This window comes from Mobula birostris, chromosome 3, assembly GCF_030028105.1.
Source record: "Mobula birostris isolate sMobBir1 chromosome 3, sMobBir1.hap1, whole genome shotgun sequence".
Lineage (NCBI taxonomy): Eukaryota > Metazoa > Chordata > Chondrichthyes > Myliobatiformes > Myliobatidae > Mobula > Mobula birostris.
Window position 1 is genome coordinate 48,235,628 of NC_092372.1, and position 15,789 is coordinate 48,251,416.

The window sequence follows — 15,789 nt, forward strand, 5'->3', positions numbered from 1 at the left end:
CTTGTAATTTGAAGGTGTGCATTTTGATAAAATAAGAAGAGACTATGTAAAATAAAAGTTAATATTTTAATGGATTAGTAGGAAAAGAAGCATAGCGTGTGTGTATTCAAAAATTATTAAAGGTTGGTGAGCACCTTGGAAATAGTTAAAATGGCAAGTGTATTTCTTAGGTTTATTGATAGAGAACATTAATGCAAGAACAAAGAAATTATACTGAATCTTTTCAAAGGTCTTTTGTGCTTTATTGGAATATTCTATTTAGATTACTTCCTTGCATTTTCAGAAAAAATGTCAAAGTCTTGAAGAAGGTCTAGAACAGGGGTCCCCAACCTTTTGCACTGCGGACCGGTTTCATATTGACAATATTCTTGCGGACCGGCCGACCCAGGGTGGGGGTGGGGTGGGGGGGGGGTGGGTAGGGTTGCCAACAGGCAAGAGTAGCAGTCAAATACATTGTTTACCCCAAGACTACAATGACCATGAAGCCTTGCGTGAGCACCAGTGCGCATGCGTGAACATGCCGATTTTTTTCTACAAATCGTTTTTGGCGATTCTGTGGGGGGGGGGGATTGTTAATCACAACCGGGATATAAGTGATATGTGACTAATACACTCAATTTCGTTTCTAAAAGGGTTGATCTAACGAATTTAATATTAAACACACAGCGCATATTTTCCTCACATGAATATAGCGATAAGTCGATTATCAGGGCAGGACAGGAGAGCTTGAAGTAAGTGTTGAACGAACTTCCAGTAGAAGAAGTAGAGGCAGGTTCGATATTATCATTTAAAGAAAAATCGGATAGGTATATGGACAGGAAAGGAATGGAGGGTTATGGGCTGAGTGCAGGTCGGTGGGACTAGGTGAGAGTAGCGTTTGGCACGGACTCGAAGGGCAGAGATGGCCTGTTTCCGTGCTGTAATTGTTATATGGTTATATAAGTAAGTCAATAGCATCATAGCATTTTAAGTAATGTTTGGATATTAAATACACGGCACATATTTTCCCCATATGAACATATAAAATCATTGCAATACACCAATATTGCTGAATCAGTGGGAGCCCTGGGCTTGTTTCCCTGCAACAAGACGGTGCCATCGAAGGGTGACGGGAGACAGCGATACTCGAAGGGGGTTCCTTATGTCTGGTCTGTTCCACAATTTGATTTTTGTTGCATTTGTTGCAGAGATATGTTGGAAATGGAAGCAACGTTTTCATTGCTTTCCTGGCTATCTCAGGATATTTAGCCTTGACTTTGATCCAGAATACCGGCAGAGAAGTTATGTCAAACATACTTTTCAGCCCGCTGTCATTTGCAAGATTGAGGAGTTGATCTTCTTCCCGTGCTGACGTGGATGACGCACGGGTAATGACTTCGCGTGCGTAATGGCTCAACAGTGGGCATGACAAGGAATGAGGAAAGGTGCAGCTGACTCCTATCGCCAAATCATATTGTTTCTTCGCGGCCCAGTAGCACATGCTTTGCGGCCCGGTGGTTGGGGACCGCTGGTCTAGAAGTAATTTACCAGCCAGCTCTCATGGTTGAAGTACTATGCAGAGAACTGGTGGCATTCACCTTAGGGTACAGAGATTAAAATGTGATTTAAAGGAGCATTTGTTAATTATTTATAGTTCTGGAACTAGGGGTTGGCCAATTAGGAATCAAGCAAAGGGAAATTCCATTCAAGGGATTAAGAATGTGTAGGATCCTGTATATAGTTGATGAAGATTATGCTTCAAGGGACAAATTAGATAAAAGTAAATTGTGTTTGGGAATTGTCAAGGGGTTTTTGATTGATGAAGTAGGCTAGATACTTTTATTTATGTTGTTTGAAGCTTGCCATTCATTAACAAATGGTTTTAATGGTTTCGTTTCCACACAAGTTTCCATGCATACTTTTTCACCTAACCCTGTAAAGTTACCCTAATAATCTTTATTCCTATTTATTTTTACCTATGTTCTTTTTAACTGCATCCATGTTATCTCTTTCAGCTACTTGTGCTACTATTTTCCACTTACCACACTTTAAATGAGGAATTTATAATGATGGAAATTCACCAACTTGATTAAATACTTATAATGCAATTAAGTAAGGGTTTGATGTGCATAATGTTTAGAAAATGTGAACTTGTTTGTATTGCAAGAAAATTAAAATAGAAGCATATTAGCTAAATGGTGAGAGATTCTTAAGCTCAGATAAAGAGGTATCTGGGTAATCTGGTTCATTCTTTTCAAAATCTAGTAAATAAGGAAAAGTAACATAATACATTTTATTGCAAGTGGAATTGAATCTAGAAATAGGAAGACTATACTTGTTTTTGCATAGGGCAGTGAAAACAGCGCTGGTTTCCTAATTTAAGGATGGGAATAATTGAGAGACAGTTACTAAGCTAATGCCAGGAATAAGTGGGTTTTATGACGATCAGTTGGATAAGCTAGATTTGTATCCATTGGTGTTTACAAGAGTGAGAAGAGGTATAATATATAAAGTCCTGTAGGGTCTTTACCAGGTGGATGGAAGGCAAATGCTTACCTTTGTGGGTCACTGTTCAGAAATTTAAAATAGAAATGAGGCAAAATGAGGTTTTACATATAGGGGTTGTGAGCCTTTAGAACACTTCCTAAAAGAGTAGTAGAAATAGTCTTAAGACATCTTTTGAAACGTTGGGTGGCTTCTTGTTAAGGAAAAACTGAAAGATTATTGAGAGTAATGCAGAATATCAGTTTGCCTTGTTCAAAGTGATGAGCAGTTTACTTATTCCTACTCCTTGCTTGAATGTTCCTTACTAGATTATTAATGATTATTAATTGATGATTATCATTATTAATTATTATGACATTAGATTTTTAATGTCATTCTTTTTCTTTGTCACTACCTAACACATTGGAATAATTTCTTTATTTCTGCTCCCATTGAACTCTCTTCTAAATGACTTGAATCAGATTGCTGCTCCACATACTCCTTTCTGCAGAGAAGGGCACTAGATTCATTTTTGAACATAACATAAGAACATAAGGAGTAAGAGCAGGAGTAGGCCATCTGGCCCATGCAGCCTGCTCCGCCATTCAATACGATCATGGCTGATCTGGCCATGGACTCATCACCACCTACCTGTCTTTTCCCCTTAACCCTTAATTCCCCTACCTATCCAACCTTGTCTTAACCATATTTACTGAGGTAGCCTCCACTGCTTCATTGGGCAGAGAATTCCATAGATTCATCAACCTCTGGGAAAAGTAGTTGCTCCTCATTTCTGTCCTAAACCTACCCTTGAGACTATGTCCCCTAGTTTGTCTCACCAACCTGTGGAACCAACTTTCCTGCCCCTATCTTATCTATCCCTTTCATAATTTTATATGTTTTTATAAGATCTCCTCTCATTCTTCTGAACTCCAGTGAGTACAGTCCCAGACAACTCAATCTCTCCTCATTGTCTAAAAGCCTCATCTCTGGAATCAACTTGGTGAACCTCCTCTGCACTGCCTCCAAAGCCAGTATATCCTTCCTCAAGTAGAGAGACCAGAACTGCTCACAGTACTCCAGGTGCCTCACCAATACACTGTACAGTTGCAGCATAACCTCCTTGCTCTTAAGTTCAGTGCCTCTAGCAATGAAGACCAACGTCCCATTTGCCTTCTTGATAGCCTGCTGTAGCTGCAAACCAACCTTTTGTGGTTCATGCCCAAGCACTCCCAAGCCGCTCTGCCCAGCAGCATGCTGCAATTTTTTTACCACTTAAATAATAATCTGCTCTTCCATTTTTCCTTCCCAAGTGAATGACCTTGTATTTATCAACATTGTATTCCATCTGCCAGACCCTTGCCCACTCACTTAACCTACCTATATCTCAAACACGAGGAAACCTGCAGATGCTGGAATTTCAAGCAACACACATAAAAGTTGCTGGTGAACGCAGCAGGCCAGGCAGCATCTTTAGGAAGAGGTACATTCGACGTTTCAGGCCGAGACCCTTCGTCAGGACTAACTGAAAGAAGAGCTAGTAAGAGATTTGAAAGTGGGAGGGGGAGATGCAAAATGGTAGAAGACAGGAGAGGGAAAGATGGAGCCAAGACCTGGACAGTTGATTGGCAAAAGGGATATGAGAGGATCATGGGACAGGAGGCCTAGGGAGAAAGAAAAGGGGGAGGGGGAGAAAGCCCAGAGGATGGGCAAGGGGTATAGTGAGGGTGACAGAGGGAGAAAAAGCAGAGAGAGAAAAAGAATGTGTGTATATAAATAAGTAACGGATAGGGTACGAGGGGGAGGTGGGGCATTAACGGAAGTTTGAGAAGTCAATGTTCATGCCGTCAGGTTGGAGGCTACCCAGATGGAATATAAGGTGTTGTTCCTCCAACCTGAGAGTGGCTTCAATGTTCATGCCATCGGGTTGGAGGCCACGGATTCCTCTACTGTAAAGATTCGCTGAACACCTATGCTCTGTCCGCCAGAGAAAGTGGCCACACATTTTAATTCCACGTCCCATTCCCATTCTGACATGTCTATCCACGGCCTCCTCTACTGTAAAGATGAAGCCACACTCAGGTTGGAGGAACAACACCTTATGTTCCGTCTGGGTAGCCTCCAACCTGATGGCATGAATATTGACTTCTCAAACTTCCGCTAATGCCCCACCTCCCCCTCCTACCCCATCCGTTATTTATTTAGGTGTGTTCAGGAAGGTTCCTTGACACAATATGTAGATAAGCCTACAAGAGGAGAGACTGTACTTGATTTGGTATTGGGAAATGAACCTGGGCATGTGTCAGTGGGAGAGCATTTTGGAGATAGTGATCATAATTCTATTTCCTTTACAATAGTATTGGAGAGAGATAGGAACAGATAAGTTAGAAAAGTGTTTAATTGGAATAAGGGGAATTATGAGGCTATCAGGCAGGAAATTGGAAGCTTAAAATGGGAACAAATGTTCTCAGGGAAAAGTACAGAATAAATGTGGCAAATGTTCAGGGGATATTTGTGCGGAGTTCTGCATAGGTACGTTCCAATGAGACAGGGAAGTTATGGTAGGGTACAGGAACTGTGGTGTACAAAGGCTGTAATAAATCTAGTCAAGAAGAAAAGAAAAGCTTACAAAAGGTTCAAAGAGCTAGGTAATGTTAGAGATCATGAAGATTATAAGGCTTAACAGGAAGGAGTTTAAGAAGGAAATTAGGAGAGCCAGAAGGGGTCATGAGAAGGCCTTGGCGGGCAGGATTAAGGAAAACTCCAAGGCATTCTACAAGTATGTGAAGAACAAGAGGATAAGACTTGAAAGGATATAATCTATCAAGTGTTTCAGTAGGAAAGTGTGTATGGAACCAGAGGAAACAGCAGAGATACTTAATGAGTACTTCAGTATTCACTATGGAAAAGGATCTTGGTGATTGTAGTGATGACTTGCAGCGGACTGAAAAGCTTGAGCATATAGATATTAAGAAAGAGGATATGCTGGAGCTTTTGGAAAGCATCAAGTTGGATAAGTCGCCGGGACCGGATGAGATGTACCCCAGGCTACTGTGGGAGGCGAGAGAGGAGATTGCTGAGCCTCTGGCGATTTGTGAATTATCAATGGGGACAGGAGAGTTTCCGGAGGATTGGAGGGTTGCGGATGTTGTTCCTTTATTTAAGAAAGGGAGTAGAGATAGCCCAGGAAATATAGACCAGTGAGTCTTACTTCAGTGGTTGGTAAGTTGATGGAGAAGATCTTGAGAGGCAGGATTTATGAACATTTGGAGAGGTGTAGTATGATTAGGAATAGTTAGTATGGTTTTGTCAAAGGCAGGTCATGCCTTACGAGCCAAACTGAATTTTTTGAGAATGTGACTAAACACATTGATGAAGGAAGAACAGTAGATGTAGTGTATATGGATTTCAGCAAGGCATTTGATAAGGTACCCCATGCAAGGCTTATTGAGAAAGTAAGGAGGCATGGGATCCAAGGGGACATTGCTTTGTAGATCCAGAACTGGCTTGCCCACAGAAGGCAAAGAAAGGTTGTAGATGGGTTATATTCTGCATGGAGGTCGGTGACCAGTGGTGTGCTTCAGGGACCTGTTCTGGGACCCTTTCTCTTCATGATTTTTATAAATGACCTGGATGAGGAAGTGGAGGGATGGGTTAGTAAGTTTGCTGATGACACAAAGTTTGGAGGTGTTGTCGATAGTGTGGAGGGCTGTCAGAGGTTAGAGCGGGACATTGATAGGATGCAAAACTAGGCTGAGCAGTGGCAGATGGAGTTCAACCCAGATAAGTGTGAAATGGTTCATTTTGGTAGGTCAAATATGATGGCAGAATATAGTATTAATGGTAAGACTCTTGGCAGTGTGGAGGATCAGAGGGATCTTAGGGTCCGAGTCCATAGGACGCTCAAAGCAGCTGCACAGGTTGACTCTGGTTAAGAAAGCATATGGTGTATTGGCCTTCATTAGACGTGGTATTGAATTTAGGAGCCGAGAGGTAATGCTGCAGATATATAGGACCCTGGTCAGACCCCACTTAGAGTACTGTGCTCAGTTCTGGTTGCCTCACTACAGGAAGTATGTGGAAACTATAGAAAGGGTGCAGAGGAGATTTACAAGGATGTTGCCTGGATTGGGGGAGCATGCCTTATGAAAACAGGTTGAGTGAACTCGGGCTGTTCTCCTTGGAGCGACAGAGGATGAGAGGTGACCTGATAGAGGTGTATAAGATGATGAAAGGCATTGATCGTGTGGATAGTCAGAGGATTTTTCCCAGGGCTGAAATGGTTGCCACATGAGGACACAGATTTAAGGTGCTGGGGAGTAGGTACTGAGGAGATGTCAGGGGTAGGTTTTTTACACAGAGAGTGGTGAATGCATGGAATGGGCTGCTGGCAATGATGCTGGAGGGGGATATGATAGGGTCTTTCAAGAGACTTTTGGATGGGTACATGGAGCTTAGAAAAATAGAGGGCTATGTGTAAGCCTTGTAATTTCTAAGGTAGGGACATGTTCAGCACAACTTTGTGGGCTGAAGGGCCTGTATTGTGCCATAGGTTTTCTATGTTTTCTGTTTTTCTATTTTTTTTAATCTTTCTTTCAATCTACAAAGGTTATTGTGCATTCTAGTCTGTAACTCTGTGCTACATTTTGTTGTTGCAAGTTGTCTCAGGTTCTTTCGGCCACAGAGAAATAAACCAAAACAGTTAGTTGTGATGAATTCCCTTTACAGCTGTTAAACACCTCTTTCTTCCCAGTACTATGTATCCTTCATTTATCTTTGTTCATGAAATGACATTTTTATGAGTCTACAGGTTACCGCAATGTTTAAATGAAGTTGGTGAATAATAGATTGCCAGTGAAAAATTCATTATTTGCTTGTGTTTGGATCTCACTTTGCAGCTGAAGAAAATAATTGATAATGCCTTGTGCACTTGAATCAAAATCACGTTTATTATAACTGTCTCATATGACATGAAATATGTTATTTTGCAGCAGCAGTGCAGTGCAAAGACATAAAATTACTATAATTTACAGAATAAAACACTGCAAAAAGAAGGAAAAACAAGGTAGTTTTCATGGACCATACACACATCTGATGGCAGAAGGGAAAAAGCTACTAATGAATTATTAAATCTGCTCCTTCAGGCTCCTGTACTGCCTCCTTTATGGTAGTGTTAAGAGATGTAGGTAATTAATGTTTATCCACTCAAAAAAGTAATTATTTAATCTCCTACAAAGCTTCCCATTGATTCATTGTTATTTTTTCTCTCTAGATTCATTCTGACAGCACAACTACTAGAACTAAGCTGTGTTTAGTTATTCAATTCAATTTTTTTTCCAATTTTACAAATTCTTTTACATAATCAGCAATATATTTAATCCAGTCCCCAAATTTCTGAATGTGTGTTGTAATGCTTTATAATATAGAGCAAAATAATGACAATATTTCCTTGTGTGATTGTGCATATCCTTGTAATGCTGCTTGTCTACCAATGGTCAGTGTTCGTTAGACCATTGTAGCATCATCACTGTATTGAACACCTCAGCATACATAATTGTGAGCAGGAATCCAATTTAATCTGGTTTCTCCATATTTTGCCCAGTCCTGTCTTCCATTGATATAAATTGGACAAGTTCGGGATAAACAAGGCTACAGTGGCCCAGAATGTTGCAAAGTACACTCAAAAATCACTTTCATTTATACATCACGGCTATAAACTATGAAACTGTTCAAAAACATTGCTGTTTTATTTTGTCATGAGGTGCCCATTTTAATTAAGCTGTTCTGAGAAAGTACTCAGAATTGTACTCAGATGCATTAAGATATGTATCATTTATTCATACCTGGTTTGTTGGATTTTACTTGTGTTATTATATACCTGTTATTAAATATAATTATTTTTCTGAGCACTGGAACTTCAACAGCATTGTTAAAGACTTATGTTAATTCCTTCAAATAGCTGTATGGTGATCTCACATTTTGAGGAGCAAAAAGTAAGCGAAGATGAAGAACCCCCAACTGAACAAGACAAGAGGAAAAAGCTGGTAAGATACCATACACTCTGTCATGGAATTTGCGTTGTTTGCAGCAGTAGTGACTGAGGGATGCAAAGGGTAACATACACCATCAAGCCAACAAGATGCTCTATTTCTTTATACTGTTTTCTTTCTAATTTTCCCCACCCCAATCCGATGTCTGATATGAATTTGTGACCGTTGTGCTCCGTGGGCCTGTCATTACGGAACCACCTTGTCCTTTTGGGTTTTAGTTATCACAATAAATGCCTTGAAGAAAATGAAGACTTGCATGTAACTTAAATCTCTGTTATGCTAAAAGGCCTAACACACTTAACTCTCCACAGATTGCAGGTGAGGCATTTCTGGATTCTGTCATTCAACCATTTGCAGGATAACATTTTAATCCATCAACGTTTTTTTTTGTAATTAAGCCTTTTCACAGCATCAGTGTGATTTTACTCAAGTGATTTATTTATGCTTGATCATACTTTTGTACTTTTTGCTGCTCAGATTAAGGCAAGCCAAAGGTAGAAGCATGACAGCAAACTTGTTTGGTTGTCTATTTCAAATAATACAACTAATTAGAGAAATCATGTTTCTAATAATAGGCTAGATTTATGGATCGATTTCAGCAGTTGAATTATTGAACAATGTTTCACTTTTGTGTTGACTTTACTTTCATTAACAAAGTTAAATGGCCAGTGGCTAATGAAAATACTATTTATTTGTGACTTGGCTCGTAGCCAGTCCGACTTTCTGAAATGAGATAATGAATGCCCAAGTAGTATTATATTCACTTGCCAATGATTTTAAAATGTATCCAATCCTATCCAAAATAGAAGTTGCCTGTGCAAATGTTAAAAAAATACTTTGGGAGCTCTGAAGATATCTGCTGGCAAGGTGCAGCAGAAGATCTGTGAAGACAATTGGTGAACAGGCAGGAGCCCCAGTAACTCACTGACAGTCATGACATGTTGAGTATGGATTTCCTGTGGGATCTCCTGATTTCTTCCATGTTCTGAAGATATGCTAGTTGTCAGATTGACTTTACATTGTTACTTGCTCTCAGTAAAGGTGGTTGGAAGGAGGATCAGACATTGATTATGGGCATATGTGGGAGAATAAATTATAGGGAAATAAGTGGAAGAAGGATTTGATGGGCATGCTCTAAAAACTAGCATTGACTTGATACGTTATACTGCCTCGTTTTATGTCATAGAGAAGTGTTCAGAAGTTAGGGGTAATTGATCATCCCTGGGATGACTTTCAGTAAGATGGTGACCCTCTTGGTCATAGCGGCCTCTCCAGGTTCAACAGATGGTGCAAGGACTGTCTTACACATTTTTCTTTTGATTGGAAGACCCCTGTTGGACATTGGTAGTACATAATACTGCAAGGTTGGTTAATTGGCAAGAGCGATGGCATGGGAGCTGCATGGCCTTCACTGTTGCACGGATCAAGCCCTCATGCATGGAGTCACTTATTACAACCACCCAGGGGAGGATGTGCATAAGGCAGTGTGGGAGAGAACAGAAGTGCGGCGGGCATGCCAGAGTCTTCTGGGCTGGGGACTGGCCCCTGCAGGCTGGTTGTCCCATTGGTGCTGTTCTCCAGTGTTCGCTCCATGGAAGACAAACTGGATTGCCTTCAACTGGAGCTGACTTGGTGTGAGATGAACTGCTGCACGTTTGTTTTTGCAGAAGCATAGCTCTAGGACAACACCTTGTGCACCATTGATCTTCAGGCCATGTCACTCAGGATTTTTGCTAATATTATTTTGTGATTGTAGTTATGTGTGCTGCGTGTGACTGTGATTTGCACCTAGACCTGGAAGAAAGCTGCTTCATTTAGTTAAATACACGTGAATGGCCAAATGACAATTAAACTTGAACTTGACTAAACTAACCTGTCATCCTATGCTCACCAGTTAATCTATGACATGAAGGCAATATCTGCATGTGTGCATATTTGGGTGCCAAATAGGGTTCAGAAGAATGAGGGGAGAAATTTCATTGTAATCTATTGAATATTGAAATGCCTAGACCCCTGATGGAGTGAAATAGAAACACCAATGTTCTTGAATAGAAAAACCTACAAAAAGTAGAGGACTCTTCATCCCATATTCTTGATGGTTATTATTATTATTATTATATCTTTCTTTTTGTATTTGCACACTTGTTGAAGACCTAGTTGGTGTAGTCTTTCGTTGATTCTATTATGGTTATTATTCTATTATGGATTTACTGAGTATATCTACAAGAAAATGAATCTCAGGTTTGTATATGGTGACAAATATGTACTTTGATAATAAATTAATTTTGAACGTTGAATTTTTTAACTTAGTATGTGTAGAGGATGTTTCCAAGTGTGCGAGTGTCTCGGACCAGGGGGCACAGCCTCAGGATAGGAGGAAGTCCCTTTAGAACAGAGATGAGGGGGAATTTCTTTTGACAGTGATGAATCTTTGGAATTCATTGCCACAGACAGCTGTGAAGGCTAAGTCTTTAAGTATATTTAAAATGGAGGTTGATAGGCTGTCAAAGGTTATGGGGAGAAAGCAAGAGATTGGGGTTGAGAGGGAAAATAGATCAGCGATAATCCGAATGGGCTAAATGGCCTTATTACATAGAAACATAGACATAGGAACATAGAAAATAGGTGCAGGAGTAGGCCCTTCGAGCCTGCACCGCCATTTATTATGATCATGGCTGATCATCCAACTCAGAACCCCGCCCCAGCCTTCCCTCCATACCCCTGATTCCCGTAGCCACAAGGGCCATATCTAACTCCCTCTTAAATATAGCCAGTGAACTGGCCTCAACTGTTTCCTGTGGCAGAGAATTCCACAGATTCACCACTCTCTGTGTGAAGAAGTTTTTCCTAATCTCTGTCCTAAAAGGCTTCCCCTTTATCCTCAAACTGTGACCCCTCGTTCTGGACTTCCCCAACATCGGGAACAATCTTCCTGCATCTAGCCTGTCCAATCCCTTTAGGATTTTATACGTTTCAATCAGATCCCCCCTCAATCTTCTAAATCCCAACGAGTACAAGCCCAGTTCATCCAGTCTTTCTTCATATGAAAGTCCTGCCATCCCAGGAGTCAATCTGGTGAACCTTCTTTGTACTCCCTCTATGGCAAGGATGTCTTTCCTCAGATTAGGGGACCAAAACTGCACACAATACTCCAGGTGTGGTCTCACCAAGGCCTTGTACAACTGCAGTAGTACCTCCCTGCTCCTGTACTCGAATCCTCTGGCTATAAGCGCCAGCATACCATTTGCCTTTTTCACCGCCTGCTGTACCTGCATGCCCACTTTCAATGACTGGTGTATAATGACACCCAGGTCTCGTTGCACCTCCCCTTTTCCTAATCGGCCACCATTCAGGTAATAATCTGTTTTCCTATTTTTGCCACCAAAGTGGATAACTTCACATTTATCCACATGAAATTGCATCTGCCATGAATTTGCCCACTCATCCAACCTATCCAAGTCACTCTGCATCCTCTTAGCATCCTCCTCACAGCTAACACTGCCACCCAGCTTCATGTCATCCGCAGACTTGGAGATGCTGCATTTAATTCCCTCATCCAAGTCATTAATATATATTGTAAACAACTGGGGTCCCAGCACTGAGCCTTGCAGTACCCCACTGGTCACCGCCTGCCATTCTGAAAAGGTCCCGTTTATTCCCACTCTTTGCTTCCTGTCTGCTAACCAATTCTCCATCCACATCAATACCTTACCCCCAATACCGTGTGCTTTAAGTTTGCACACTAATCTCCTGTGTGGGACCTTGTCAAAACCCTTTTGAAAATCCAAATATACCACATCCACTGGTTCTCCCCTATCCACTCTACTAGTTACATCCTCAAAAAGTTCTATGAGATTCGTCAGACATGATTTTCCTTTCACAAATCCATGCTGACTTTGTCCGATGATTTCACCACTTTCCAAATGTGCTGTTATCACGTCTTTGATAACTGACTCCAGCAGTTTCCCCACCACCGACGTTAGGCTAACCGGTCTATAATTCCCCGGTTTCTCTCTCCCTCCTTTTTTAAAAAGTGGGGTTACATTAGCCACCCTCCAATCCTCAGGAACTAGTCCAGAATCTAACGAGTTTTGAAAAATTATCACTAATGCATCCACTATTTCTTGGGCTACTTCCTTAAGCACTCTAGGATGCAGACCATCTGGCCCTGGGGATTTATCTGCCTTCAATCCCTTCAATTTACCTAACACCACTTCCCTACTAACATGTATTTCGCTCAGTTCCTCCATCTCACTGGACCCTCTGTCCCCTACTATTTCTGGAAGATTATTTATGTCCTCCTTAGTGAAGACAGAACCAAAGTAATTACTCAATTGGTCTGCCATGTCCTTGCTCCCCATAATCAATTCACCTGTTTCTATCTGTAGTTCTGCTCCTATGTCTTATGTACGAGTTGTAAAAGGATTTTGATTGGATGTGAGATTCGGAATTAAATATGAGAAGTTTTCTATTTAGTTTTTTAATAGAAAATACTTTTATTCATATGGAAATAGAATAGTGTTGAGGAAGGGATTTTAAATTGCATGTCAACAGCATATTAAGGACACCATTTCATGTTAATAAAGCTATAACAAAAACTCATGGAATCCTAGCTTCTGTCACAGAAATTTTTAAGAATATTCATGCAAAGTCAGCATAAAATCTTAAGATCTCAGTAAGGGAATGATATCTCATTCGTACTCATGAGAAAAATACTACTTTAGTAATGATACATTACTGTTGTTTTTTGACCAGCTAGCAATTCCCAATAATATCATTAACTGGACTTCCAGTTTGATTATACAGGAATAAGACGCTTGAGTAATGCATAAAAATATCTATTTTTATCATCATTTGAAATTCTTTAAAACAATCTATTAGATGTATTTTACTCAATGCTGATTCACTTATGACAGCACAAATACTACAAAAATTGTTTTTTCATCAACTCCATGGATTTTGGTTTGACAGTGGTTAAGATTATGGCGTTGGATAGGGACAGAGATCAGTAGTTGAAGGTTTTTTTTTTAAACAAGCTCCTATCCTACATAAGTAATGCAAATAGCCTCAGAATTTTTTACTGGAATAGTCATGTTGCAGATAGTGCAGATGTCTCACAGCTTCTGTCACCTGGCTTTGTTTTTGACCTTTGCTGGTGTCATTGTGGAGTTTGCACATTCTTCTTGTAACTGTGGGTTTCATCCAGTGGTTCCAGTTTCCTCCCAGATCCTAGCACATGTTAGCGATTAGTTTAATTGTAAAGTTACCCCTAATGGAGATGCGTAGCAAAAGAATCAGTTGGAGGTGGGAGTTAGTGTGCATATGTAGAACTGTGAGATGCAGGGAAATGAGTAGGATTGATTGAATTTCTCTGAGTGCTAACATAGACTTAATGGGCCTAATGGCCTCCTTCAATCTTGTGAAGAAGTGAAAAGCTTGAGTGTGTCCAGCTTTCCTGTGTTTTAAACTTCAGGGCCAACCGGCAGAACAAGTAAAATAATATGTAAAGGAAACTTGTTCCAGGAAGTGCAAGTAAGTTTGTAAATTGTAAATAAAAATAGGAAAAACTGCAAATCTGAAATAAACACAGAAAGTGCTGAAAACCACAGACCAGGTGTTGCTAAGATTGGTCTTCCGCCTGGAAAGTTAACTATGTTTATCTTTCCACTGATGTTGCTAACCTGCTGAGTGTTTTTATTTGGCTTTATTAGGTGGCATTTAAAAAGCAAGTGAAGGGTGTCTATTATTATTTTATTGTCAAGGAAAGTGTAGAAGTAAACAGTGACACCATTAACAATGATCAATATTTTACAACAGGTAAAAAGCTTGTTGGTTCCTTATCTGTTCCTTCCGCTTGCCAAAAAGAAACAGCATCTATTATATTTTAGATAGTGTGGAAAATTCTTGACAGATCTAGTGTGCTGCTACTGTTTAGCTACGTATTGGGCTGAAAACAAATATTGCAATGGAGTCATAAAAAGATGTAGTACAGAGACAACACACTGGAGGAACTCAGCAGGTCGGGCAGCATCCGTGGAAACGAGTCGACGTTTCGGGCGGGAACCCTTCGTCAGGACCGAAACGTCGACTCATCGTTTCCACGGATGCTGCCTGATCTGCTGAGTTCCTCCAGCGTGTTGTGAGTGTTGCTTTGACCCCAGCATCTGCAGATTATTTTGTATCGTACAGAAACATCCCTTCCAGCCCACCAAGTCTAACGAGCTGTTAACAACCCATTTACACTTTTTGAAAAATTCTCCCCACATTCACATCACCTCTCTCCAGATTCTGTCACTCACTTGTATACTAGGAGCAATTTGCAATAGCTAGTTAATTTAACAACCAATCTGTGTTTTTGATATGGGAGAATACAGGAATACCACCAGGAGGAAACTCAAGCAATCACAGGAAGAAAGTGTAAATTTTGCACTGATTAGCATCCAAGATCAGGAGTAAGCATGCATCTTTAATGCTGCGTTTGTAACGTGAGCTATTTAACTAAGTGACCAGAGACTCTGATCCTGGAAAATACAGAATAGGAAAAAAACAAGTATTCACAACTTTGCATTCACTGTTTGCACTAAATTGTACTTTTCACTAGAAAGCTGTTATTACAGAAAAAAATTGACAAAAGTATCTTAAGGTGCAAATATCATAAGTCATTTCTAAAATGTATTATTTCATCTTTGATTTATACCAGGACGTTGGTTATGTGTGTATAAGTTCAAAGATCACATTTGCATTTGAATACACCAGCCACAACATTTTATCACAAATAGCCCAGTTTCAAATGGTGATGAATTGACACAGTACTGATTGCATTTCTAAACGGCTTTCCAGTATTTTTTCTGCACTTTCAAATTCAAGCTCCAATTAATGGCAGCATCATACATGGTAACCTGTCAAAAACCAATTAAATTGTGCTGCTTGACATTTTTTCTTACTCATGCAGAAAATATTTTAAAGGTATTCTTCAGGCAAGTTGAGCTATGAGCTAAAAAAAAAGATTTCATTCGTTTCTTTGGATGTGGGGCTTGCTGACATGGTCATAATTTATTGCTCATGAGAAGATGGTCTGAGCCATCTTCTTAAACTGATGCAGTCCTTCAGATGAGGATAATCCATGATGTTGTACAGCTGGGAGTTCCAGGATTCTGACACACTGGCAGTGAAGGATCAGAATTATATTTCTAAGTCAGTATGTAGCTTTGGAAAGGTACACGCAGTTGGTTGTGTACTCAGGGAACATGCACAAAATATAGAAACACTCAGCAAG

General features: G+C 40.3%; 1 protein-coding gene across 5 annotated transcripts in view; it reads left to right on the plus strand.

The window, feature by feature from the left end:
• Positions 1-15,789, plus strand: part of ipo11 (importin 11) — a 427,187-nt gene that overhangs the window by 307,504 nt on the left and 103,894 nt on the right. For 3 of the 5 annotated variants that reach the window (XM_072252587.1, XM_072252589.1, XM_072252588.1), the window contains exon 30: positions 8,423-8,507. The exons of the other annotated variants lie outside the window; for them this stretch is intronic. In XM_072252587.1, coding sequence (XP_072108688.1) covers positions 8,423-8,507 — 85 coding nt within the window. The remainder of the gene's footprint in view (positions 1-8,422; positions 8,508-15,789) is intronic. 5 annotated transcript variants of the gene reach the window in all.